Source organism: Haemaphysalis longicornis, unplaced genomic scaffold (genome assembly GCF_048455015.1).
Source record: "Haemaphysalis longicornis isolate Haplotype H1 unplaced genomic scaffold, Haemaphysalis longicornis Haplotype H1 scaffold_1, whole genome shotgun sequence".
In the NCBI taxonomy this organism is placed as follows: Eukaryota; Metazoa; Arthropoda; class Arachnida; order Ixodida; family Ixodidae; genus Haemaphysalis; species Haemaphysalis longicornis.
The window spans coordinates 231,926,299-231,950,990 of record NW_027526203.1 but is presented as its reverse complement, the minus strand read 5'-3'; the positions used below and the strand labels follow the sequence as shown (position 1 = coordinate 231,950,990).

Sequence of the window (24,692 nt, the reverse complement as noted above, 5' to 3'; positions counted from 1 at the left end):
CTCATATTTGCGCTCTAACAACATGGGATCGCCGCGGTGCGCGGAAATGTAAAACTTCGTTTTTTTTTATTGCTTGGCGTTACGCGCCTTTTTCCTTATAAATAAAAAGCGCTCAGGCCTGCTCCTGTAAAATTTGCTGTTACCACCTTGGAAGCTTCCCTGAAAGAAGCTCGAACCTTCGGTATATCTACGGCGCGAACTCCAATGCAGTGCCCCACTTATTTCCCGAGTCAATCTCATCTCGGTTTTCCAGAAAACTGAGTTCGTTTACTACCCGAGAAAGCGACTTCGTATTTCATAGCAGTAAATTCTAGCTTCGCGCTCTTTGTTTTCTGTGCGTTGGAATGCATACTCGGAAACGACGGCTGGGCCGCACAATTTCTTCCCCGAGGCAGGGAAAGGAGTTGAAGGAAATATTCCGTACTCGATCAACGCGAAATTGACAAGAAAAGACGCAAAACGAAACCCCCGTTTTAGAGTATTGATTTACCTTAAAGCACAGCGCAGAGAAAGAGATATAGGGAGAGAGGAATGAGCATTCATCGGGAATTGCCAATGTCTGATACACTTATGTGTAAGCATTGAAGAGGCGCAGGCTATTGTCAAGCCGCTCATTGCTGAATTTTCCTCTGCCGCTCTTGACACCTACATTATGTAGCTACCGTATAAAAATAATTTTCCATTATTTTAGTTTACTTGAAATGAGAGGGCCGAACCTGAACCGAAACGGAACTAAACCGGAAAAACTAACGGTTACCAGTTTGCGCCAAAACAATTCAGTCATGTGCTCCTAAAAAGGCGTGGTCAATCACATTTGGTTCATTCCTCTTTCACCTACAGACAACGTCCAAATCCCTGACACATCTTCCCCTTCGAGTGGTAAATGACAAGAATATAAATATTCTAATCTCGATCAGCACATGGCGAAAGTGATACAACCGGTAACGCTGACAGGCTGCGAAAAAGAAATATATTTCACTGTCCAGCCTTCAGGTCTAGCCTCTGCCGAGAACAGGCGTCCCTCCCACTAGTCCAGGAGCAAACAAGTCACAAGCTTTCTGCATGCATCGGCAAAAGGCTAGGCCCTAAAAGTTCCCATTTGTTGCATTCCTCACCGGGAACGTGTAGATGCTGAAGAAACGTGTTTCTGCGCGGAGGCGGAGGAATGGAGCGGGAGGATGAACATAAAGGCTACGCAGGTGGCTTTAAGGTGGTGCGCGTGTAGTTACCGAACGCAGATAATTTCTGCTCTTCTTGAGCAACCCAGTGATGAATGGGTAATCGTCGTTTCCTCAGGACATGTTTGCGCCTTTTTTTAGCGAAAACAAATAATGGTGATATATGTAGCACGATAAGCCCTTACCACTTGGAGAGCATTTTTTCTCCTCTTTGAAGAACCTCAATACCTCCTTCGTGACCTCGCAGTCGTTGTGTACTTCGCCCTTAAAGGAAAGGCTGAGCCAAGTAGATAAAAACATGATTTAAGGCAAACAAGCACGGCCCTGTCCTGGTATTTTAGCGCCAGCTCCGCATGTCTAAGCAAACGAAGCGCTGTTTTGTTTTCGGGGATGCAAATCTACCAATTCCTTCACTGTGCCATTACGCTACTAGTCTCACTCTGGAGTAGGCGTGGTAGTGTCGCCAAATTCAAAACACTCCCTTCCTTCAGAAATACTTCGAGCTTCTAGCGCTAATTTGCGCCTATCAGCTAGTAATCGCATAATCTCTCCTTGGATTTCCCATGATAGTGTAAGGCGAGATTAGAAAGCGTCATTGAAACGTAACATTGGCCTAAACCGAGCAGCTGGTGACGGCGTGCAAATCATCCCGAGTGATCTAGCCGTTGAATTGATTGGTAGTACATTTGCGCAATTGTCATAAGCACATTTCTGTTGTGTTGCTACAGGTGATTAAGAAAGCCCACAGCTGGTGTTTAAACCCGCCGCCTGTTAGTGACCGGAGGGGCTCACCAATATGTAGGCTTAACCCCAGCGGCTTTGTGCCTGTGGTGATGCGCGATTTTAAACAGAGGGTAGTGATTTCAACAAAAAGAAGAAGAAGAAAAACTAGCTCTCTTCTAGAGCTAGTTTGTTCGAATATTGGTTTATTTGTTGCAAAATAATTCGAACTCAAGACGAAATTCTTTCGAAAGTTGTTCCGAGATAAATTTGGAAACGCAGAAACACTGGAAACACTGCGCTATGTAAAGTCCGTTGTACGACAAGAGGCAATCGCATGACAAGAGACGCGTGGACACCGCATTTCGGAGGCCAGACCGTTAGCTACCTAACAAGCTTAAAGGCTTTATCCTTTAGTTATATTACATAGTGAATGGTTACACTAGGATAAGTCTTAGTTCAGTGGTCAATTCCACGTTGAAGGTGCTGGTTATGAGCAGTAGTTGCAGCGAAGGCACGTCCCGCGAAGGTTATGAAACCCGGAACTCGTAGCATTGTGGTGCACACGTACGTTTCGCAGGCAGGAAGTACTGCAGTTCTATACGCGCACTTCACGCTAATGGAAAGGAGACATAACGCCACGAACGTATATATTTTGGCAATCCGGACCAGCCGAATTGACCATTACCTTGCCTGTACGATATCCCTGAGTGGGTATAATGCACTCGGTTCCGTCATCACCGCCAACACTACCGCAGCTAGTCGGCTGCGGCTCTCGTCGCGCTGAGCTCCGCTCTCCGGCCACTTCTTCTCCCACTTCTCCGACCAGCTCCTGCTCGTTGAGAGAGCGGCTGTAGCCAAGACAGCGCATGGACACCTGTGAAGAGGGAACCACTCCCGCGAGGACATAACTGCTCTAAATAACGAAGTTTCTCTCTCTCTCTCCTCTCGTTTTCTGCTCCTCTCCCGGCACAAAACGCCCTGCGTAATTCGATTCGACACTCAGGAGTGTTCAGTTGCACAATAAAGTGTTTTCGCAATCCCAATTCATAATGAGTTCTGATGTGTCTTCGTTTCAAATGGTTGTTATTTATATTGCAGCTGAGTTATGCACGTGCAGGAGCTGCAACAACTACGGTTGTTTGTCAACTCGGATAAGGCTACACCCAGTTATCCTAGCTTTGCATGCTACGTATATTAAGATGACGTGAAGAGAAGGAAATTTATTTTGTCGTTTCACTACAGTGTCCAACCTCTCTTTCTTTCTTCGCAGGGTCCGCGTAGAGTTCTACGTCAACGAGAACACGCTAAAGGAGAGGCTTCACCTGTACTTTATCAAGAACCAACGATCAAGTGAGTGTCTCTCTTTTCATATTGTCCTAACCGCCTTTGCGAAGACGAGTATTCCTCGTCTCCATTTCTTCTCCCCTGTTTAGTACGGAACTGTCCGCGGGTGCTCTGCATTTCGGTGGCGGTTTCCGCTGTTACCTGACATTCACCCTTCGATGGTTACGTCGTTTAGCCAATATCAAGCATGAAATATTGCATAAAAACATTGCAACAAAAGTTCTCTTTGAATGGAGCAATGGCAGATGTAAATGAATGTTTTGAAAACTAAAACAATGACATTTACGAGACATAGTAACGTTCAATTCATTTCATACGTTATGAATATCATGTGCATAGAAAATGTGTCTACGTTAAAATATTTGGGTGTTCATTTATCTTGAAACCTTAAGCGGAATGATCACTTTTATGAAGCTGTTTCTAAAGCAAGTATTTCCTCCAAGTATTCCCCTAACACCCAAGTATTCCCCAAGTATTCCAAAGTATTTTTCTCCCAAGGGGGGGTTAAGCAAGTATTCCCCCCCTTTCCATTGGCTTCAGTAGGCGACATTTGTATTTAGCAAATCAGTCAACCAAACTTCTAGCTTACATAGCTTTAGTTCGTTCAAAGATAGAATAGGCCTATGGTATAAGACGTACCAAATTAACAGACATATTTAATAATAAATCAGACGTACCTAATAAACAAGCTCGAATCCTTACAGAATAAAGCAGCACGTTTTGTTACTAAAAACTACTCCAGAACATTCACAATGACGGCTATAAAAGAATCCCTCCAGTTACCCTCTCTAGAGAGAGAGAGCGAGAGCGAGAGCGAGAGAGAGAGAGAGAGAGAGAGAGAGAGAGAGAGAGAGAGAGAGAGAGAGAGAGAGAGAGAGAGAGAGAGAGAGAGAGAGAGAGAGAGAGAGAGAGAGAGAGAGAGACATGTAATAAACATTTAAAATATATTAAACATTTAATATTCTTAGGGCCTCCACCCTGGGAGAAGCATCCTTAGTCCAAGATGCCTTGGTGCTGGCTGGCCGTCCGGGCCCTTTACACCAGAAATTCGACGACTGATAGCAATGTCCTCTAGCTTCCACAGACTCAGTCATGACTCGTCGTGTTTTCGGCATCCCATGTTAAGCCCGGGCATCTTATTTTTCCGGGACTCGATCATCCTTTCAAAGTCCGCCCCGTGTTTGCACGCCCAAATCTTCTTCGACAATCACCTCTATTTCTCGCTATTTATCACTGGAACAGGCTGGCACCACAAATTGTGCCTATTCAAGATAATGATTCGTTTTTCAACCCATTGAAGGGCAGTTTCGACGAGCTTGTCTAAAAAACTTGGAATTTTTTGCCTTTGAGAACACCAAGCGTACTTACATGCTTTTTACTGACTGGTTTTTCCTTCCTGTATTCCTTCTTTTCGTTTTTTGCTAACCCCTCTACAATTTTCGAAATTACGCTTGCTGTGTAATTGTGCTGAAGTGTTGAAAACTTTTTGTAACATCCCCCCCCCCTCTCCCATGTAATGCCCGCAAGGGCCTTTAGAGCAGCTGAATAATAAAAAAATGCACTGGAGAGATGTAATGAACTGAATTGAGAACGAGCTCACAACGACATCAACAGGTTTTCACGCTCAATTTAATTCAATTTTCATACAATTTAATCCAGGTGCCAGCTAAATTAATCCAAGCGCCATCTAATTTATTCCAAGTGCCATCTAATTTAATCCTGGTGCCAGCGAATTTAATCCAAGTGCCAGCCCGTTTAATGCGGTCGCCAACCAAATTAATCCATTTGTGAGAAGGTTGTTCAGGAGTGTTTTGTGCAAAACTAGGCGCAGCTTTGCGGGCTTTGTTGCGTGTGCTGTGGTAAAAACGTGGTGTTTCCTGATACATTATATGCAAAATATCTTATGCGCACAGCTTCATGGACATTTGCTAACAGGCGCAGACGAAGAGAGCGGTATTTTTTGATCAGCTGGTGCCGCGGACTGTGAGCTGATCGTCTGCGAGAGCGCCGTCTATAACTCGTCGATAACTCAATAACTCACTCGATAACTCGATAACGTGAGCGTCGATAACTCACGTCAGAAGTATCGTCTGCTCCTCGGGTAACAATGCCTTCAGAAGTTCCTTTGATACAAACACACTACTTAAAGGCCCTTTTAATTCTGAATGTTATTCAATGAATGCTTCTCTGTCGTGTTAAGTGTCGTTCCCAAAATAAAATATCGTCTGCTCGCGTCAGAATTATCGTCTGCTGCTCGCGTAACAATACGCTGGCCACTCTGCTGGCGTAACAATACGCGTTCCGACGATACTTCTGACAATCTTGCTGAGAGAGAGAGAGAGAGAGAGAGAGAGAGAGAGAGAGAGAGAGAGAGAGAGAGAGAGAGAGAGAGAGAGAGAGAGATAGTCTTTAATGATACTGGTGAGGTTAGCCTGGCCAAGGCCATTAGCTTGCTACACCAGATGTATGAAAAAATGAAATCGATGAAGAGATGATGATAATGATTGGGATGAAGATGATGCGTTCATTGATAGATTCCTGTTTAAAGAGTCTGATCAAGTCCTGTGCTTCGCAGGAAAGTCAATAGAGCTTTTGTAGCTCGAGATGCTCGTTTAGATTTCGACCAAGGGCCTAGCACGTCTCTTGGTGTAAGTTAATGTCCATTAAGCTGTGCGCATAAGATATTATGCCCATAACCGATCAAGAAACACTAAGTTTTCACCACACCACGCGCAACCAAGTTCGCAAAGCTGCTCCAAATTTCCCACACGGCAATCTTGAACCATCTGATAGCTGGATTAATTTGGTGGGCGACCGGATTAAATTGGTTGGCCTTGGATTAAATTCGCTGGCAGCTGGATTAAATTGGCTGGCGCCTGGATTAAAATGGATGGCGCTTGGATTAAATTGTCTGGCGCCCGCATTAAAGTGGATGGTGATTGGATTAAATTGAGCGGGAAAACCTGTATAGAAGCACTGCGATTCATTCAGGGAAGTGAGCACAACAGTCAAATGAAAACAGATAGACTCGAAACAAGAACGTATCCTGTTTGTGGGCCTTCGCTTATCCCGTCATTTCTTTACCTGCGCTGCTAATTTGTGGGTTTACTGAGTTACTACCCCAATATTCGTTTGTAGTTTAAGTGGTAGAACGCTGTTTCCGGCCATAAAACAGTCTGTGTGTACACGAACGCTAACAACAAATTTAAAACGGGACATTTTTTTCAGGCCCCTTGAAATACGTAAAATGTTAATCCTCATTGGGCATGCGTGCGTGCGGGAGTTTCTTGCAATACTTTTTCCGTATGAGTGAGAAGCAGACCACCCACGAAAGTGCATATTAGCTGCCTGCTGGGCTTAAGGTGCTCCGGACCGAGGATACGTTGCTGCCGACGGCTTCACAGTAAAAAGCTGGCCCGATTGCTCTATGGCACCTAACAAGGAAGTCCCACAAAGGCGAGTGCGTAAGGATCGATAAAAGTAATCTGCCATTATTCAGTTCCCGTATTGCTTTTTTCTGCAACCATACCTTCTACCCTGTTTATTGCTTGACTGTGGGTATATGTACTTTGGCTGTTATTAACTTATGTATATTGGATAAAAATATGCGGTAGCCACTCGTTTCAGCACGAAAGCTCTTTATGGTTCACCTCCCTCATCCCCTTTTCCGTATCGTTCGGGCCAATCAAAGGCAGATATTGTCTCCGGTTCACTCGGCGTAATACGATCATCAGATTCGAAGTTTTAGCGTGTACTACAGTCGTATTATCTTTTATATATCAAATATCTTATATAACAAGAGATTTCTTTATCTCTTATATAACAAATTTCTTATATAGGGTGTCCTGAGACGGTAACATATCCGTGAAAAGTCGACATACTCAAGCCAGTGTCCAAATATTAGGTTCTTAGAAACTCTACATAGGTTATCCATGGAGTCAGTAGGCCCGCCATCAGCCGCGGTAGATTTTCGTTCCAATTAGATGGTAGGCAAATGGCGCAAATACAGGACAAGTGACACAGACGAGTGAAGGTTACTAAAAACTGAAATTTATTTTTCACAGTGCAAAATGTAAAGGATACGAAGAAAAAAATATTCATATTTGTCTGTCACAATAAATTTCAGATTTTAGCGCCCAACTTTGTTTCTTCACCTGTCCTGTCTTTGCGCTGTTTCCATATCTTGCCTAATTCGTACCAACTACTCCCACTCCATCCATTCGTTCTAATATTTGCCACTTCGCGTACGCACGTGCCACCAGTCTGATTCTCGCTTTCTTACAATGACAAAGGACATTACTCGTGCTTGGCTTTGGCTCAGGTGCTTGTTGTCCAAGACGGGAGCGCTGTTACCAACGGAAGAGGACCTACCGGCACCCTGGCTTGTCTCGCCGACTGGTCAAAAAGGAGCCAGTAGCGGTGCTCTTTCTTACGTTTGGGAGCTCTTAAGCTAGGCAGTGATGTGGAAATGTTTAACATTACGTCTGGACACGCAATGGCGTGTTTCCAAGTCATCCGCAACGCTGTCTCTCCGATGGTGGGGAACATCTTTATAACTCTGAGGCAATCCTCGGTTTCTGCCTCAACAACCCCGTTATGTTTTAGATCGCGCTTGCGGGAATACTGATATCTATGCAGCCTGTTTTTCTGCGTGTATTTGAAACGCAGAAAAACATTACACCTTTTCATTATACCATTTCACAGCCCTGCATGCGCAGCTGTTCGTTTTATGTTTTCGGTTGCTTATTTTCTGCGAGAGCGGGATCTTCACTGAAGTTCTGGAAATCCTCGTTTAAGAGCGCGATGCTTTTGCCAATTCCATGAATTTTCGCCGCCATATGGTGCCTGCCGGAAGCACTCGCAGTTTTCGCCATTTCGGTTATTGCAGGAACAGCTCTGACGTACAATACAAGACGTAAGTCAACACTTGGGTACCTGTCGGTAACAACAACGGTGCTCTTGAGACTGACAACGCTTGTTTCACCAACGAACTTGTGCCATTAGACGATAGAAGATTTACAGCTGGTCTCAAGGAGTCATTCCAGCTGCAAAAGGCTTACTGGGTGGCTATCAGTATTGGAGAAAAAGGAGTGTGGCCCACTTAGTGCCTATCTGCAGACGGCGCCTTAACAGGCTGATGGTGTTCTGGACAATGCTTCCTGGGCTCCGGGTTGGCCCAGAGGGAGACAAATGTACATTTTCGTGTCATCGCTGTCTAAGGGCACAGCAGCTATCCCATAGACACCTTTCCATTTCAGATGAGCAGAGATCCTCCGCCTCCTTTCTTGACTGTTGAGAATATTCGAAGATGATTGATCTCTGAAGCCACTTTCCCCATACATAATTCTGCGCTCTCACGAAACAGTCCAAAATAGCAACGGCTAAGCGGTATTTATTGCATAAGTGTATAGCGACCGACGGAAGCACGCTTCTGTCGGTCGGAAGCGCGGATTCGGAAGCGCGGTCGCCTGTAATGCGCCTTTCCTATGGTGCGCCACACTGAAACTGCGCGTTCTTGCGGCAGCCCTGAGAAGTACACCTCGAGAATTGAGCAACCACCTCTCGCTAATGTGTGCGGTATTTTATGCGTGCGGCATAAGGACGACGCTCTGAGTAACATTTGACGCGAAAGGCGGGGCCTGCTCAGCGTCATTAAGTAATGCAATCATGGCGTTTCGCATTGCGGGAGGTCGCAGAGAAGGCCACACTTGTCTGTAAAATAGAAGGTAACTCTTTTTATACACCAAGCACTCTCCCTCACACGCCGTGCTTGGTCATTCAGGTGTACTGCGGGAAAGCAGACTTGTAGAGGATTTTTAATTTTGCAAAAAGCCTTTCTTGAAGGCCCTAGGCAGGACTGACCCTACAAACAAGAACAAATTGGAATAATATTTATCGTACAGCAAAATACTTCATAACGTCTCGAGTTGCAGAGTAAGGTCAAACTTGGAAAAAATCATTAAAAAATGCAGAAATTCTGAAGTACAAATGGTCGAATGACTGCTTAAACTTCTCTTCTGTACACCGAGCTCCTTTAAACTAGGCTTTACTACTGCAGACATCCACTACTGAGATGACATTTTTGTAGGCGCCATATGAGCAAAGAATGAAGGTCTAAGGGTCTTTCATTAAATGCCTGCATCACGAGACCTCATGCATCCGTACACGACTTTACATACCAAGGCACCTTTAAAGTCGGCGTTACTGCGAAATAAAAAAAAAACGCTTTGCTGGTAGATTTTTTACCGTACGTATAAAAAGTCTGATGTCAAAGAATGAAATGCTTGAGCATCTAAAATTATAAGAGACCCCTCCGAGGGGTCCCTCAGTGGATGTGAAGCATTCATTTGGAGTTGGATTCTGATTGGGCTTGTTGATTCGTTGTGCTGGATCGCAAACAACCGTGCCTGAATATGCGAATCGATTTGGAAACTTTCTATTGTCTTTGTTTTTCTTTTCATGGTTCTGAATGTTTTCGTTTTTCCTTTAAAAAGGCTTTTGTGCTGTGCAATTTGTTGCCATTTTTTTCCTTTAGGCTGCACAGAGTAACTATGTTTCTGATATATCTGCTTGTGATGAATGCGTATCACTGTTGTATCGGTACTTCGACAATTATGCCTATATTCGCACTTTCCCGAGCTGCCGCCGTTCATTGTAAGGCCGGGAACCCGTCAAGCTACGCACGCAGCTTTTTTCCTCCGTCCTACCTACTGAAACTGAAGAAATAAAATAACTTTTGTACTTTAAACACCTGTTTAATCGCGTAAAAATACTAGCCATGAGTCTTCGTTTGTCTCATCTGAGAAAGCAAGTCTGTATTAATTCTTACGCCTAGCTTTCCTAAAATAAGGTATAAAATAGCGAAAACGTGAAGACAGGTGTCGCCACCTCTGGATATAGCGCGCAACTTACACCGGAAGAGGTTGAAATTGGGTGACAAATATTTTTATAATACGTCTTCAGGGTGCATAAAAACTTTTCTGAAAAGTTTGTTTTTTGTAGTTTTGTACAACGCCCAAGGACAAAAAGAAAGCTAGAAACAATTTCATGGTAGCCCAGCCGATTGATCACGCGGCGACCCCAACCGCCAAGAAGTTCGTTTCGGTTTCGGTGCAATACCTGGTGCCGCTGGTGCGATACTCGGGCAGATAATTGTGCGACCCTTGTACAGTACTGTGGGCATAGCCACATTTATTATGACCCTCTGTGTGCTTCTGCTGCGCTAAAAAAATCTAGGGAACGCTTACTTTGGTTAGGATCACTATTTTCAAGTGTACGCAACATCGGACAAATGCAACGCCTCCCCTGGCTGCCGCTGGACGGCGCTACTTGTCCACACTTCTGGCGGTACCGCTATGCGAGGAGGCATGCGGGCTACGCAAAAGCCGTTGGTTCTGAGCCATCATTCGCGTGGCCTAAAAAGGACAATATGCTTTTGTTCAACAAAGCGTACATTAGTGATCACGGGTCCCATATAAAGAAGCACTTTGCTTAGCGGTCCGGAGCAGCAAAAGATATGGGAGTTAAGGAAAGTACGACTGATTTGATGACGGAACCGCTTCGTACGCGGTAGCGTTGTATTCGGTTGCTTCTGTACCGCCGTACATCACTGCTGCCTGGCTTGCTTCCGATTTATCGTGACGCAAACGGCGGCTGTAGCAGCCGCTGTTTTCCGCATGGAATCACTGCGAGGGGAATGAGGAAGAGAAATTCGTTGTTTGATTAGCGATTTCTTAGCCATGAAGGGATCTTTTGGCGCCGAATCAGCGCTAAAGCGGCTATGGGAAGGTCAGACTCATTTGAAACCAACCTGCTGTTTGCCTTCAGTGACCTTTTATTTTCACGAAGGATCCTTGCTCAAAGCAAATGAAAATGTGCGGGCAAGTAGCGAAAAATCCACCGGGTGCATGCGATCAGAGCTAGGCGACCACAAACGCTTAACAGCGGGACTTATTTATAACGGAGGGACCTCCACGTAACCAGGGCGCCAGCTGTGGGGCTTGTGGCGCGTGACAGTATCACTTTCTTTGCTGTTGTTGTTGTACCCTTTACAGTAAACCGGGAGGGCTTACACCTAAGGGTACGCTGGTGTTGCAGGCAACAAAATTGTCGACGAACTAGTAAAACAAACAGCCATTATTGGTGATGTGGGAGGTATCCCTATAATAACCCTGCTGATCAAGATACAACTATGGAATTGACGTAAGGATTAATAAAGAATATAGAATGAACCGGAGTAGGGGGCGGGAGGGGGGGTTTGGGTGTACCGCCACTGATGAGTGGGCAGAAACGTAAAAATGATACCTCCAACTTTTCCTCAAATCATAAGAAAATGCAATGATATCAGTCCATGGTAGGTTTCCATTTAATAAGAAAAATACCCGCAGCGGAAGCTGCCAGTCGAAAACTTCAGCCATTACCTCACGACTTCATCACCTCACGACGTCACTACCTCCCGACATGCAAAGTTAAAAAAAAAATTATGAACGCGATGAACACAGAAAATTTTTAAAAACAAGTCCACAGGACACGATAAAATTATGGAGATTGGGGAGGGAGGTGGGTGGGTATATTGGCTCGCCGACATTGCTACTGCGGCGGAAAAAAGAAAATAATATTTCAGAAAAAGTAAAATTCTTGCCCCCTCCACCCCCCCCCCCCCCCCCCCCTCGGTGCTCGTGCCGGTAAGTCATTGCTTTCGTATTGATTGATTGATTGAGGGTTTTAACACGCCGACGCAACGCAGGCGATGAGGCGCGCCGTAGTGGAGGGCTCCGGATTAATTTTGACCACCTGGGGATCTTTATCGTGCGCCGAAATCTCGTACACACGGGCGTTTTTGCTTTTCGCCTCCATCAGAAAAGCGGCCGCCGCGGCCGGGAATCGAACCCGTTGCTTTCGTATGCAGCTCCCAAAAAATTGTTGCTGCTAGTCACGCTCTACCAGCAAACCTTCCCGAAAGTGCCCCCTCGACGATGAAGTAACGGTATCTCGACTCACATCGCAAGACCTATATGCATAAATGTTATATAGAATTTTTTCACATATCGGTTGCGTCCATTAAAAACCGCTAAAAGCGCCAAATACGACTGTTCCGAGTTCTTTTCATTTATGCCCGCGCGTACGCGGTGAGAAACGTGAGTATTTTCTCAAACACGTGAGCGCGAACCTATTTTCAATGCCAGTGTGCCTCGGCGCGTGCAGCTTTTGTCTCCTAAACACACCGTTCGGTTTTAAAAGTGCGCGGTGAGACACGTCGAACCTAGATCGGCGAGGCTGGCAATCGAACCTTTCCTTGGGAATCGCTCGCGGACGAGTAGCAAACTGTTAAATAAAAGCGTCCCTGCTAGTAGTCACGACTCCCATGTGGGCTTAACGTAAGTGCATATATCGTAGGCTCGTGGGAGAAGCCTCTATCCAGTATCTGCACGTACAGCACCCTGTCTGTACCCAAAGACAACCATAACGCCGACGCCTTCTCACATTCAGTCAATGTTTTCACCCGTGTCATGTCTCAATGGAATGTTTAGCGGTGTGGCATCACTTTGATTCAAATGTGGAGTTTTGTTAAAATCACCCGGAAGAAGCCAGTAACACTACAATTCCGCCAAGATTCATGGACGCCATGAAGAATGGAAACTACGAAGACCAACTCCAGGCTGTCCAGCTGGCAATGGCTGGCCTCGAACGCCAACGGCCTGCAAGCGCCGCCTCCACGGAGGTTGTGTGAGCAGGCCTGGCAGGGGCTCAGCTATTGCGACGTACTAGCCGCGTCTTCACAGCAGGCTCTAATAAAGGTTGTTTCTCTCTCTCTCTCTCTCTCTCTCTCCCTGACTTCATTTCCTCGTTTACTTCCGGCTGGCTAAAGGCTAACCAGACTGCTTTCAGAAAAGGTGGGCGTAAACCGACCAAAGACTATGCTATTCATTAAGGTTACAAAAGAAGTATTTCATAATCTTATTTCGTTTCATTTCAATGTGTAGCGCCTCCGTTTCCTTTGCGTGTGCGAAACTACTACTGGAGGCAGCTTATGAGCAGCAGTTGATTTTGTGGTCGTTCAATCGCTGCAATACTTGTATGCCACTGTTTGAAAAAATGCCCTTTACAATGATCGAGCATTAAAGCGCAAAACGTACAGTACGTTTAGCAGTAAACATTCATTATATCGCCAAAAAACTTTGGAGGATACGCAGACGTAATGGAACAATTTTGGGCTCGCTGCCGGCATTTCTACGCAGACATAGCTTAAAAACAAAAAGAAACATTTCTGTGTCAAAAATCCGAGTTGCTCATCTACCGGCCTACTAGTAGGGGACGGAAGAGAGACCCATCGAATCCCGACATCTGCGTCTACGCTAACAACCAAAAGATCCCAGTTGTCAACACCATTAAAATCCTCGGCCTACGACTGCAATCGAATGGTCACAACAAAGAGACAATCCTTCATCTCGAGAAGAGCACTCAGCTCACCATGCGACTCATCTCCAGAGTGGCAAACAAGAATAGAGAGGTATGAAGGAAGACACGCTCATACGGCTCGTACAGACCTTCGTAATTAGTAAAATCACCTACAGCATTCCTTTCCTACAGCTCACAAATGACGAGAAAGTAAAAATTAATGGCTTAATTAAGAAAGTTTATAAACAAGCAATGGGATTACCTGTTACCACACCCAACGAACGCTTCGAAGCACTAGGCATCAGCAACTCGATTGAAGAACTAATTGAAGCGCAACAAACAGCCCAATTAGAACGGCTATCTAAAAGCAAAACGGGAAGACACATTCTGCAGTCACTAGGAATCCGAAGTGGAAGTTCCCTCCCAAATGAAGTTGACCTCCCACACGAATGGCGAAAATACATTCGCATCCCGCCACTACCAAGGAATATGCATCCAGAGCTAAATGTGGAAAGAAGACAAGCTAGAGTACGAGCCCTTGACAAACGTTTCCGAACCCATTGTGAGCCACGAGAGATTGTCTACGTTGACGCAGCCGACTACTACAACGGCGGCTCTTGTCTCAACGCCATGGCAATTGCAGTCGTCAGCTATGACGGCGTCACGGTGACGTCAGCATCCACGCCGGCCAAACATCCCACTCAGGGAGAGGAAATGGCCATAGCCCTTGCTATGAATTCTACCCACGCAACCACAATCATAAGCGACTCGAAGTCCGCCATTCTTAACTTCTCGAAAGGCAGGATCTCCCCTGCAGCAGCCTCGTTGTTAGAGAAGTCCCCTAACCAAATAAAAATTATTTTGATATGGACTCCGGCCCACTGCGGCCTACAGGGGAATGAACTGGCCCACGCAACCGCTCGAGCTCTGGTCAACCGAGCTGTGTTGCCTACGACGCCACCACAACCACCATCATCCCCACACAAGGCGTCGCAGGAAAGCCAAGAACAATCACACGTTATTAGAGCACACAAAGACAGGCTAGTCACATACAGGGATATAATAAATCACTACAGGTTATCCAGATGCAAATATCCACCGGCCCACCACACTGTTTCCAGGAAAGAGGCAGTCACATGGCGACGGTTGCAGACGAACACTTTTCCGAGCCCTGTTTCCCTCAACCGCTGCTACCCAGACCTTTACTCAAACCTCTGCATTTTATGCAACAGCAGAGCCGACCTATACCACATGATATGGCCCTGCCATAAGCTCCAAAAAATACGAATGGCTATATAGCAAATCCGATGTAGATACACTTAGAAGCTACAAAATTAAGACTGCAGAACAATGGGAGGCTGTTCTGCTCAGCTCCACACCGGAGGCACAACTGACAGCAGTCCGGATGGCGGAAGCCGCCGCGAGGATCTAAGGAATCCTGGCTGACGGATGAGGGAGGGAGGCCGTCCAAGTCGTCTACCCTTCAGAACCCATCTCGGGCATCAAATAAAGTCATATCTCTCTCTCTCTATCTCTCTCTCTCTCTCTCTCTCTCTCTCTCTCTATATATATATATATATATATATATATATATATATATATATATATATATATATATATATATATATATATATATATATATATATATATATATATATATATATGGGGTTTGGAAATGAGGGGCTCGTTAGGAAATACAGAAAGAAATGCCGGCAGTCTACAACTCCAAAGAAGGCATAGGGGAATGGTTGGACTATATATTTTTTTTACCGTTAGTGAAATTATATATATATATTTTTTTCATATTAATTGAAGCGAGAAAGAAAGAAAGAAAGAAAAACACGCGCCCAGAGTGGGGACCGAACCCACGCCTTCCGATTAGATCTCGAATGCCTTACCAATTCGGCTATCTGGGCGACTGTGTTCTGCTTCACTTTCTGGGGTATTTATATTTACTACAACTGTATCTGACGCTTGAGGGTGGTAGCCAGCGCCACTCAGACTACACGGGGAGAAGGGGACCTTCTTTTCAAACCCCGGGGCGTGACGCGAACGTCTACATCCTGTCATAAGCGGGTAACTGGCGGGAAACCGACGGGAAAATATAGTCCAACCATTCCCCTATGCCTTCTTTGGAGTTGTAGACTGCCCGCATTTCTTTCTGTATTTCCTAACGAGCCCCTCATTTCCGAACCATATTATCCTGCGAAAGCTTAGCGAGGGCCTCGGTTGTGGCAGCCTTGATGCCAAGGTAGCATAAGAGGGTTTCCCGCCAGTTACCCGCTTCTGACAGGCTGTAGACGTTCGCGTCACGCCCCGGGGGTTGAAAAGAAGGTCCCCTTCTCCCCGTGTAGTCTGAGTGGCGCTGGCTACCACCCTCAAGCGTCAGATACAGTTGTAGTAAATATAAATACCCCAGAAAGTGAAGCAGAACACAGTTGCCCAGATAGCCGAATTGGTAAGGCATTCGAGATCTAATCGAAAGGCGTGGGTTCGGTCCCCACTCTGGGCGCGTGTTTTTCTTTCTTTCTCGCTTCAATTAATATGAAAAAAAATATATATATAATTTCACTGACGGTAAAAAAAAATATAGTCCAACCATTCCCCTATGCCTTCTTTGGAGTTGTAGACTGCCCGCATTTGTTTCTGTATATATATATATATATATATATATATATATATATATATATATATATATATATATATATATATATATATATATATATATATATATATATATATATTTTATGAAGGAATGCGATTAGTGCCTGTCACCCGCCGCGCTGGCTCAGTGGCTAAGGCGTTGCCCTCAGAATGAGGTCGCGGGTTCGATTCCCGGCCGCGGTGGCCGCTTTGCTGATGGAGGCGAAAAGCAAAAACGCCAGTGTGTACGAGATTTCGGCGCACGTTAAAGATCCCCAGGTGGTCAAAGTTAATCCAGAGCCCTCCACTACGGCGCGCCTCATTGCCTGCGTTGCGTCGGCGCGTTAAAACCCTACAATCAATTTGTGCCTGTCACAACGCGTCCAAACTTACATGTGTGCGCCTGCGTACATTACGCCGCGTCGTCATTTTGATCACTAAGGTCATTAAGATCCGCTCCTCGGGAAACGGGGGTTGACTATTCTTCACCAACGCGAGACGTCTATTGAAAGCAATATGAATTGAAGGCAATCTCTCCGTGAGAGACAGTGTGGCACGGTGAGGCACCTTCTTTGGCAGCTGGAGTATATTACCCTGCTTGGTTGACGGACCGGGGACAGAAGAGAGGAATCCCCTTCGTAAGTGGTGCCTTTCATCCACTCTTCCCACTAATGGGAAGGTGGAAGGAGGAGGTGTTGTGCGCGCATGAATACAGCCAGCACCTTTCGTCATTTTCGTTACTCCTACGTGCTCCTTTGAACGGCAAACTTTTCACTTCTTTCCACTCCAACATTTTACCTCATTTTTAAAAGGTATTTTCACTCCTTAAATAAGGCCAGAGCGTGCCACATTGTACACAATCTAAATTTCTTCAATTGCAGGTCACTGGCAAATCTCGACGACTGACATTTTAGCGCTCGCCTTTCACACATAGCGAACGCCAGAGCGGTGCGCCTTCATTCCACGGCGGGTGAGAGGGGCGTTTCTGTGAAAGGAAACTAGGTGGCCCGGAGCTAATCAACGTTCCTTATTTGACACTGGGCACAGTTCGTTCCTTGCCTCTTGTTTCCGGCCATTTTTCTTGCGAAGTAGGAAGACTCGTCAGGTGCTATCTTTTATCTTTCTCATTTGCTTTTTTTCCTTTTATTGCTCGTGGAGCCGTTGTCTTTGAGGGACGGTCTTAATGCGGGACTGCTTTCCATCCAGCTTTACTATGTGGGACCCGGTATATTTCATGTTTGCCTTGAGGTGCACAAGAAAAGCAAAAGCAGAGGCAAAGACAAAATACGAAACGACATGGACGGGAGCATGCTTAAGTGCTGACGACGCGTTTCATTATTCAAGGCTTGCCCGGCAGGGGCTTCGCTCGAACAAATTAGAAGTGATCGGTTCCTTTGGCGGCGCGTGGAATCATCTTTCTTGTTGCCTTTAGCATATATGGGCTTCCTGTGTCGTTCAAGTTCACTTCGTTCTTTTGCCGCGTGCTCGGAGAGCGACTCAATGAAACTCTTTTGTGGCTCTTCCATTTTTTTCTTTAAGCGTTTTCTTTTCGTAGCGCTTTACACTAAAAAAATACAATAACGCCAGACAACTGCGAGAGATAAATTAATCCAGCTTGGAGAATCACTCTTTGATCTCCGACTCAGGTCCTGTCTTGGCACGAGGCCGGCGTCGGTGTCGTGTTTTGGGAAGGCTGTTCTTTTAACAAATAAGTGCACGCTCGTCCTCCGTAAACATTCTCGTTAACGCTTTGAAAATCTTTCAGTGGCTAAGGCGTTGCGCTGCTGAGCACGAGGTCGCGGGTTCGATTCCCGGCCGCGGCGGCCGCTTTTCTGATGGAGGCGAAAAGCAAAAACGCCCGTGTGTACGAGATTTCGGCGCAGGATAAAGATCTCCAGGTGGTCAAAATTAATCCGGAGCCCTCCACTACGGCGCGCCTCATCGCCTGCGTTGCGTCGGCGCGTTAAACCCCACAATCAATCAATCAATCAGCTTTGAAAATCTTGGCGCAGTGGCGCCGCTGGTACGGTCAGTTTTGGCCAATTGGAGTTGGTATTTAAAGGTGTTAACAGAAGTTGATTGCCAAGATATATTTACAAAAATAACACGGCGGGGGTAAGGTTTGGCCGCAGATGTCGCTGTACTGCACGCGCCCCCCACGACGCTAATGCGGCGGAGACGTTGTCACAAACCAATGTGCTGGTGACACCTAGGTCATCTGGATGCGAGGCGCGTGGTAATGACTGGGGCTGCGTCCGGCATGGAAAAAAGACGCAGCTCCCTTTCACTGTCGTGGGTGGCGCACCACCCGCATGTACGTTCCCCGAACATGCCTTGCTCGTCTCAATGCATGCGTTGGTGTTTCTTGTTTCTTTTTTACGTCTCCGCTTCCCTCACCGAGGATATATGTTCCGCCCGGAGAAAGGAAGGGGGTCTTTTTGCTGTCCATCTTGCTGCAGGTGGCGGGAAGTGTCCCGCGGCGCCGGTTGGACCCCGGCAAGCATTGTATATAATACTACTTATAGCATACATAGTATGGACTCGGAGTTTGCCCTTTCCCTCACGGCGCACGAGACACGGCGGCGCGTTCCCGAAGGAGAAGAAGAGCTGAAGTATACTGCGGTCTTTTATTTAATGTTTATTTATATTTACGATTTCGCTAATGGTGAAAACTAGTTCACACAATCATACAATATTGACCGTTGTGATGGGCTTAAACTGCCTCTTGGAACCGCTGTTCTGGATGTATAGGCAACATATCTATTTCCTCTAGCAACCGCACCTGGGAAAGTGCAAGGACAGATGCAATTGCGAACGTTCGTGCAAAGAGAGCGCTCGTTCCCACAGTCTGACATTTTCCCGCCTACTAGTCCGTCCCAGGTATGATGCACCACATGATAGTTACGTACCCCTTGTTCTTGCTGTGCGCTCAAGGGGCTTGGCCAGCATTAGAAAAAGGACAGCATTTTCTGCAACCCGCGTACATAACTGAATCCGAGGGATTGCCTGCATTCCCACCCTAAAATCTTGGCAACTGTTTTGATGTGCGCGTTCCGCGTGCGTCTCCATTCGGAGGGATGGGTGCGATCATGATCCCGCTTTTCGTTACGCTGCTCACGTCAGTCATAGGCGCAGCGAAATTCCACCACCTTCCACGCCTCTCAATACATACTTCTTTCCTTATAGCAAGCTCCCGTGGCAGTGATTTCGCCGTTTGACGGCTATATGCACCAGAGGAATGCTACGGACGGGTAACCGTTACCGGAGCTTCACCATCTGATGTGTTTTTCGGAACCCGCTGAGTGTCTGAGTATATAGTATGCACAGGACTAGGGACCTTTGTCCGAGGAAGGCTTCCAGGTTATGGCGAGTGGCTTTGACGGACACAACGAAGCAAGCGTCAGTCAAGCTTGGCGGGATTCATTCGTTGTTTCAGAAAGGGACGATTGATGTCGAAGCTACGTGGCGTGTAATACGGATTTGCCACCGTGGGGCCAATGCAAGCTGCTCCCATACACGCTTGTCAAGCCACAGAGCAAAGTGCGACTGACTGCGAGCTTCTCATATGCATCGGTCATCGCTTAGGCGCTGCTTATCGCGCAGCTTCTTCATTGAAGTTCTGTCACTGGCGGCACTTCGCGTCACGGGATGAGGGAAATGCTGTGACGGCCGCGTGCCAACATGTTTTATTATTTCTTGCGGCACACAAAAGATAACTTCTAGGAGCTAAGAGTAGTTCTCACCAGTTTTCTTTCCTGCGAACGCTCACTGGTAGGCAGACACCTTGACTAGCATTCGGTGTAAATAGATGGATTGACCCGCTTGGCACTTTAGAAGGGGCGGGTAGTCAGGAGAAAACATTTTTGGCAGTGCTTAGAAATCTCGGCCTGTTCTTCTATGGTCATCCACATATTAAATGGCAGGCCTCATCCCCTGTATTAGAGCCAGTGTCTCGTGTTGTTATTCAGAGATGTGTTGAGCCATTGTGATTAATTTAGAAAATAACCCTGCCAAGTACTGTTTTCATAATTTTCATTGTGAGCGTCGTAAAACACCTTAATTAACATGTACGTGTCTCATTCCCCTGCTCCTGCTTATTTTTTGTGTTTCTGCAGGGAAAAAACGTCTACGCTGTTTCGTAACGCTGCGTAAGGGAATATTTTCACGGAACTATATTTGTCACCGTTTTCTAGGGGCTCTGTCGTGAAGATGGGGGAGTCAGCTCTGTCCCGCAAACAACCCCATCGACTCCACAGAGCACCGGTGATGAGGGGGTGGCCGTCTGATGCGCGGCTTGCGCCGACAGGAGCGGAAAGAACGAGACAGAGCCTTGAATCAAAAAAAAAAGCGAGATCTATATTTCAATAGGCGATGTACCGACCAGGCACGAGAACATAAAACCTAGGCGAGAGGTAACTAAATATCAGTGTCGAACCGGAATTTTTACGGGTTCGGTTAGGTTTGGAGACAAAAAATTCGGAGTGTTTTTTTGTCTTACTTTTTTTGTGCTGCCTTTTCGCTTCTTCGTTTCTCTGTCAGGTCGTTTAAAAAAAATCGTAAAGTAGGGTTTTTTTTTCTTATAAATGTTCACTTGGCCAACTTGACTGTGCAGATTTATTATGAGGTTTAATGCGCCGTCGCTACGATGAGGCGCGCCGTAGTGGAGGGCTCCCGATTACTTTTGACCACCTGCGGAGCGTCCGCCGCTGAAGGGAATCGAACCAGCGTTCTTGGGCTCAGCAGCAGAACTCCTGAGCCACTGGGCCACCGCAGCGGCTTTGCGGCAACCAGAAACTTCGAGCGTATTCGCGAAGCTGGCATTTCGTTACCATGGCCTCGAGGGCATACCGTGGCGCCACCTACGAGCGACGTCACCTGTAGGATGCCGGGTTATGTTTTCGTCTGCTAGAACACATTTCCTGCGCTTATGCGATCGCACTTTTTTTTTTTTTTGTGGCCACCGTGTGCCCCCTCCTCGTAGTTTTGCTGCAAATTACAGAAAAAGTTCTCTACAGACCGAGCAATCCGGGCAAGCAATCAGCGACTCGCTTGTTCCCGGCGACACTGCCGCGGCCAGATAGTTGCTACCATCGCAACCGACAGCTTGTACGCAGCCAGCTAACGCCAAGGACGATACGATTGGTGCCGACAAAAGTACGCTGTTAATTCGTTATTAAATACTTGCGACGTGACATGTACGACACTGTGCGTGCAAAAAAAAATTGACCTTGCTCCAGCGATGGAAACGTGCCGCCCAGTTCTGATCTCAACACGCGTACTGCGCGCATTGCCTGCTAAATCAACGACTATACGCGAGAACGGTGGGCGGATTGCTTCACCGCACATGCTTAAAAGTGCTAGTACGATCTGCAGTTTGGCTTAAGCAGTGCTTATTTGTCCTCCAATGTTTTTTTTTATATTTGTGCACTGATTTTGTTAACGATCACTAGTACTCTGTACTATGTTTACTTTTCGCGACAACTTGTCCGCAATGTATGACTGGTATTAACGCGAGTTTTCAACGCCTACGCGCGGGTTTGGACGTGCTTATATTTCTTTTTAATTAAGACGTCGCCGTGGAAATTTATAATTGCAACTCGGTATTATGAGCCTGCGCCTTTCTCTAGCATCATGTTCGAGAACTCACGACTGCTCACAGAAGGCGCGGCTGTGTACGAAGCGAAACGCGTCGTGGGGTAATGGGGAGCTTCAGAACCGGGGAACCAAGCGTTGGGGCTCCCAAGAAATTGGGGAAACCAAAGCAACACGCTTGCGCGCGGCGAGTTTTAGAAGAGGGTCTTCTCCAACAGCTAGCTCACCGCCGGTTTCGGGTGCGCGGGGTCCGATGTTGGGAACTTTAGGCTTAGCGTCGCGTCAGATATTTCATCGCCGCTATCGTTACAGTCGGGAATGACAGTCCCTAACACAACTTTTCACCACAGTGTCACCCCCTTTCTCGTATGTGGAAGTTTGTATCCGCGGTGGCTGCCATTTAAAGGGACACTGAAGTGAATTTGTCAAGCTCCCGTTTTTGCTTGCACTGCGTAGACTGGCTCAAATTAGCACACTTTTCATCGTTTATCCGGTTGACAAATCGGTAATTATTTTACAAAGCGCGAAAGAAGAAAAACTACCATGCGCGGTTTGCGGCGGCCGCACCAACTAAGGCTGTGACGTTGGGAGGAGGGGCGCCGTGATTGGACGATGCCCACGGTTAGCAATCAAACAAGTTTCGGTTTCGGTTCTGTAAAACATAACCCATGGCGTTGTTGGATGAGCATTCTCAATATCTCAGTAATCATCGTACCGCGCTTCTGCCATGTTGTCGGCTGTAAAATGCACAAGATAAGCCTCCCAGGACGGCTTGTAGTCGTAGCATTCACTAGCCGAGACCTACGCAGTGCATGAACGCCCTCCGCGTACCCGCAGACGCGCAAATGTCATGCGCTTTTCCCCCATATTTGGAGCTTGCCTCCCTCATGCCTGTATCGTAAAAAGCGTGTTCGCACCAGGCCAAGGGTCTGTTCATTCTGGCCTGTGCCCACTGCCTGCAAGCAGTCGGTGCTTATGGCAACAGCACGCCAACGAGAACTCGCTAGCGCGCCAGTGTCAGCCTGCACGCGTTCTGTGAACTAGTTCGTGGAGCACTGAACGTTAAGGCCCAAAAAAAGGTGAACCTAGTATAAAAACATCGGCCGAAAACAAAAAAGCCAACTTATAAAAAAAAAAGTTACGTACCCCCGGGGATTCAAACTGGTGACTTGCAAAACACCTGCAGTGACATCCCCAGCGCCCCAGACCACTGAGCCACGGAGCGGGATGCGAAAGCCTTGCTAATATAGGGTATATATTGTATAACCGGTTTACACTTTTATTTATATTTGGCATTTCAAGCAGCTTGGGTGACTATTTGTTGTACTACGCTCGTGCAGTAAGCGTCGCCAGAGTTTCCACAGTAGCTCACGTCTAGCAATTGCATTTCGTAGACGGAAAAGCGTTCGCAGATGCGTAGTCGTGCTGCTGACCGCTGTGCTTGTTCGCCCAGCGCAAACAGTGCTTCCCGCGCCCTAGTTTTACGCGGTACGGTAAAAATATCAGTTGATTGTATTTCCTTAGTACCTATATTGACTTCGCTGACTCTTCTCCCGCCTTCAAGAGGCCTTATATTTTCCTACTGGCGTACCAGTCAGCGAAGCGTCGCATGTGCGCTTGTGCAGCGCTTGTGTGAAGCGACCTTGACTTGGAGCTAGATACAGTGTACAAACAAACCAAGTAAAGAAAGGCACATTCTTCCATTCACAAACGTGTCCTGGCTTCGTTTCAACTAAGCGAACGAATTGCGACCAAGCTATTTTTTTTAACCTCCTTGATTGCGACGACCCGCCGGCGGCCGGCGGACGAAACGCTGGGCCGACTGACTCTGTCTGAAGGCCGGGGAGCCGTGCGATAGCGCAGCCAATTGCCAGCTCATCCCCTCCTGACGTCACACGAAAACGCCACAGAAAATGGGCGAGCGTAAAGAGAGGAGGACAGCATTTTCGAATTAGTTTTTCTACTAAATAAAATCGCGTAAACGCGCCTAGAGTGGTCGAAACATGGCCTGGGGACTCCGGACTACAATTTGCGCTAGTAATCCCGCAATGTTTACATATCACTTCAGTGTCCCTTTAAGCGGTCGATGATCAACATACCTGCCACGGCCTCCGCCGATTTTTGCGCGCAGGTATCGCCACCGTACGGCCCCTCGCCGCACCGTGCGTGAACGGGCACGGCCGGGCCAGCCGGGCTAGAGCGGCGGCTTGCGCACGTTGGTATCACAGCGCCCGCCGCCGCTCTAGCCCGGCCGTGGAACGTGCCGGTGGTGCCGGGACCGACGTCCGCGGGCGGTCGGCGTAGATCGCGGCAGATATTTGAGCATCGCTTTGAAGGTCACAGCTAATAACACTTACTAGCACAATTTTTCATCACACAAACATCCACTTTCGCGGATCTTTTCCGCGATCAGTGTGATTTTAAAAAGAGGCAACAAGGTGTTGCTGCTGCAACCTGCATCGGTTCGAGCCGTCGGCGGGCAGGCACGGGGGATGTGTGTGCGGAGCGTTTCTGCGAGCACTAAACGCTTCATGATCTCCTGCTTCATATCATATTTCTTGCGAACTACAAGCGAAATCTCGAAATTTAGTTGGCGATCGTCGTAGCCTACAATGTTGATCGGGGAAACGAGCCGCAGCTTACGCTACGCTTACACCGGATTCCGACGAATACGTCCGCATACACCACCACCTGCCACCACGCTCAAGTCATTTGCGGGCAGGCTACCACGGTTGACACGGTTATAAAGTCCCCATGACGTCATCAAACTACACCTGACGCAGTGATAACGCCGAAAATTAACACGAAAATACA

General features: G+C 46.9%; 1 protein-coding gene across 1 annotated transcript in view; it reads left to right on the top strand.

Moving 5' to 3' along the window:
- The first annotated feature begins 3,100 nt into the window (after nucleotides 1–3,100).
- Nucleotides 3,101–24,692, top strand: part of LOC144158181 (potassium channel subfamily T member 1-like) — a 254,850-nt gene continuing 233,258 nt past the window's right edge. Inside the window, 2 exon segments of the mRNA XM_077688863.1 lie at nucleotides 3,101–3,105; nucleotides 3,172–3,251. Of these exon segments, the coding sequence (XP_077544989.1) occupies nucleotides 3,101–3,105; nucleotides 3,172–3,251 (85 nt within the window).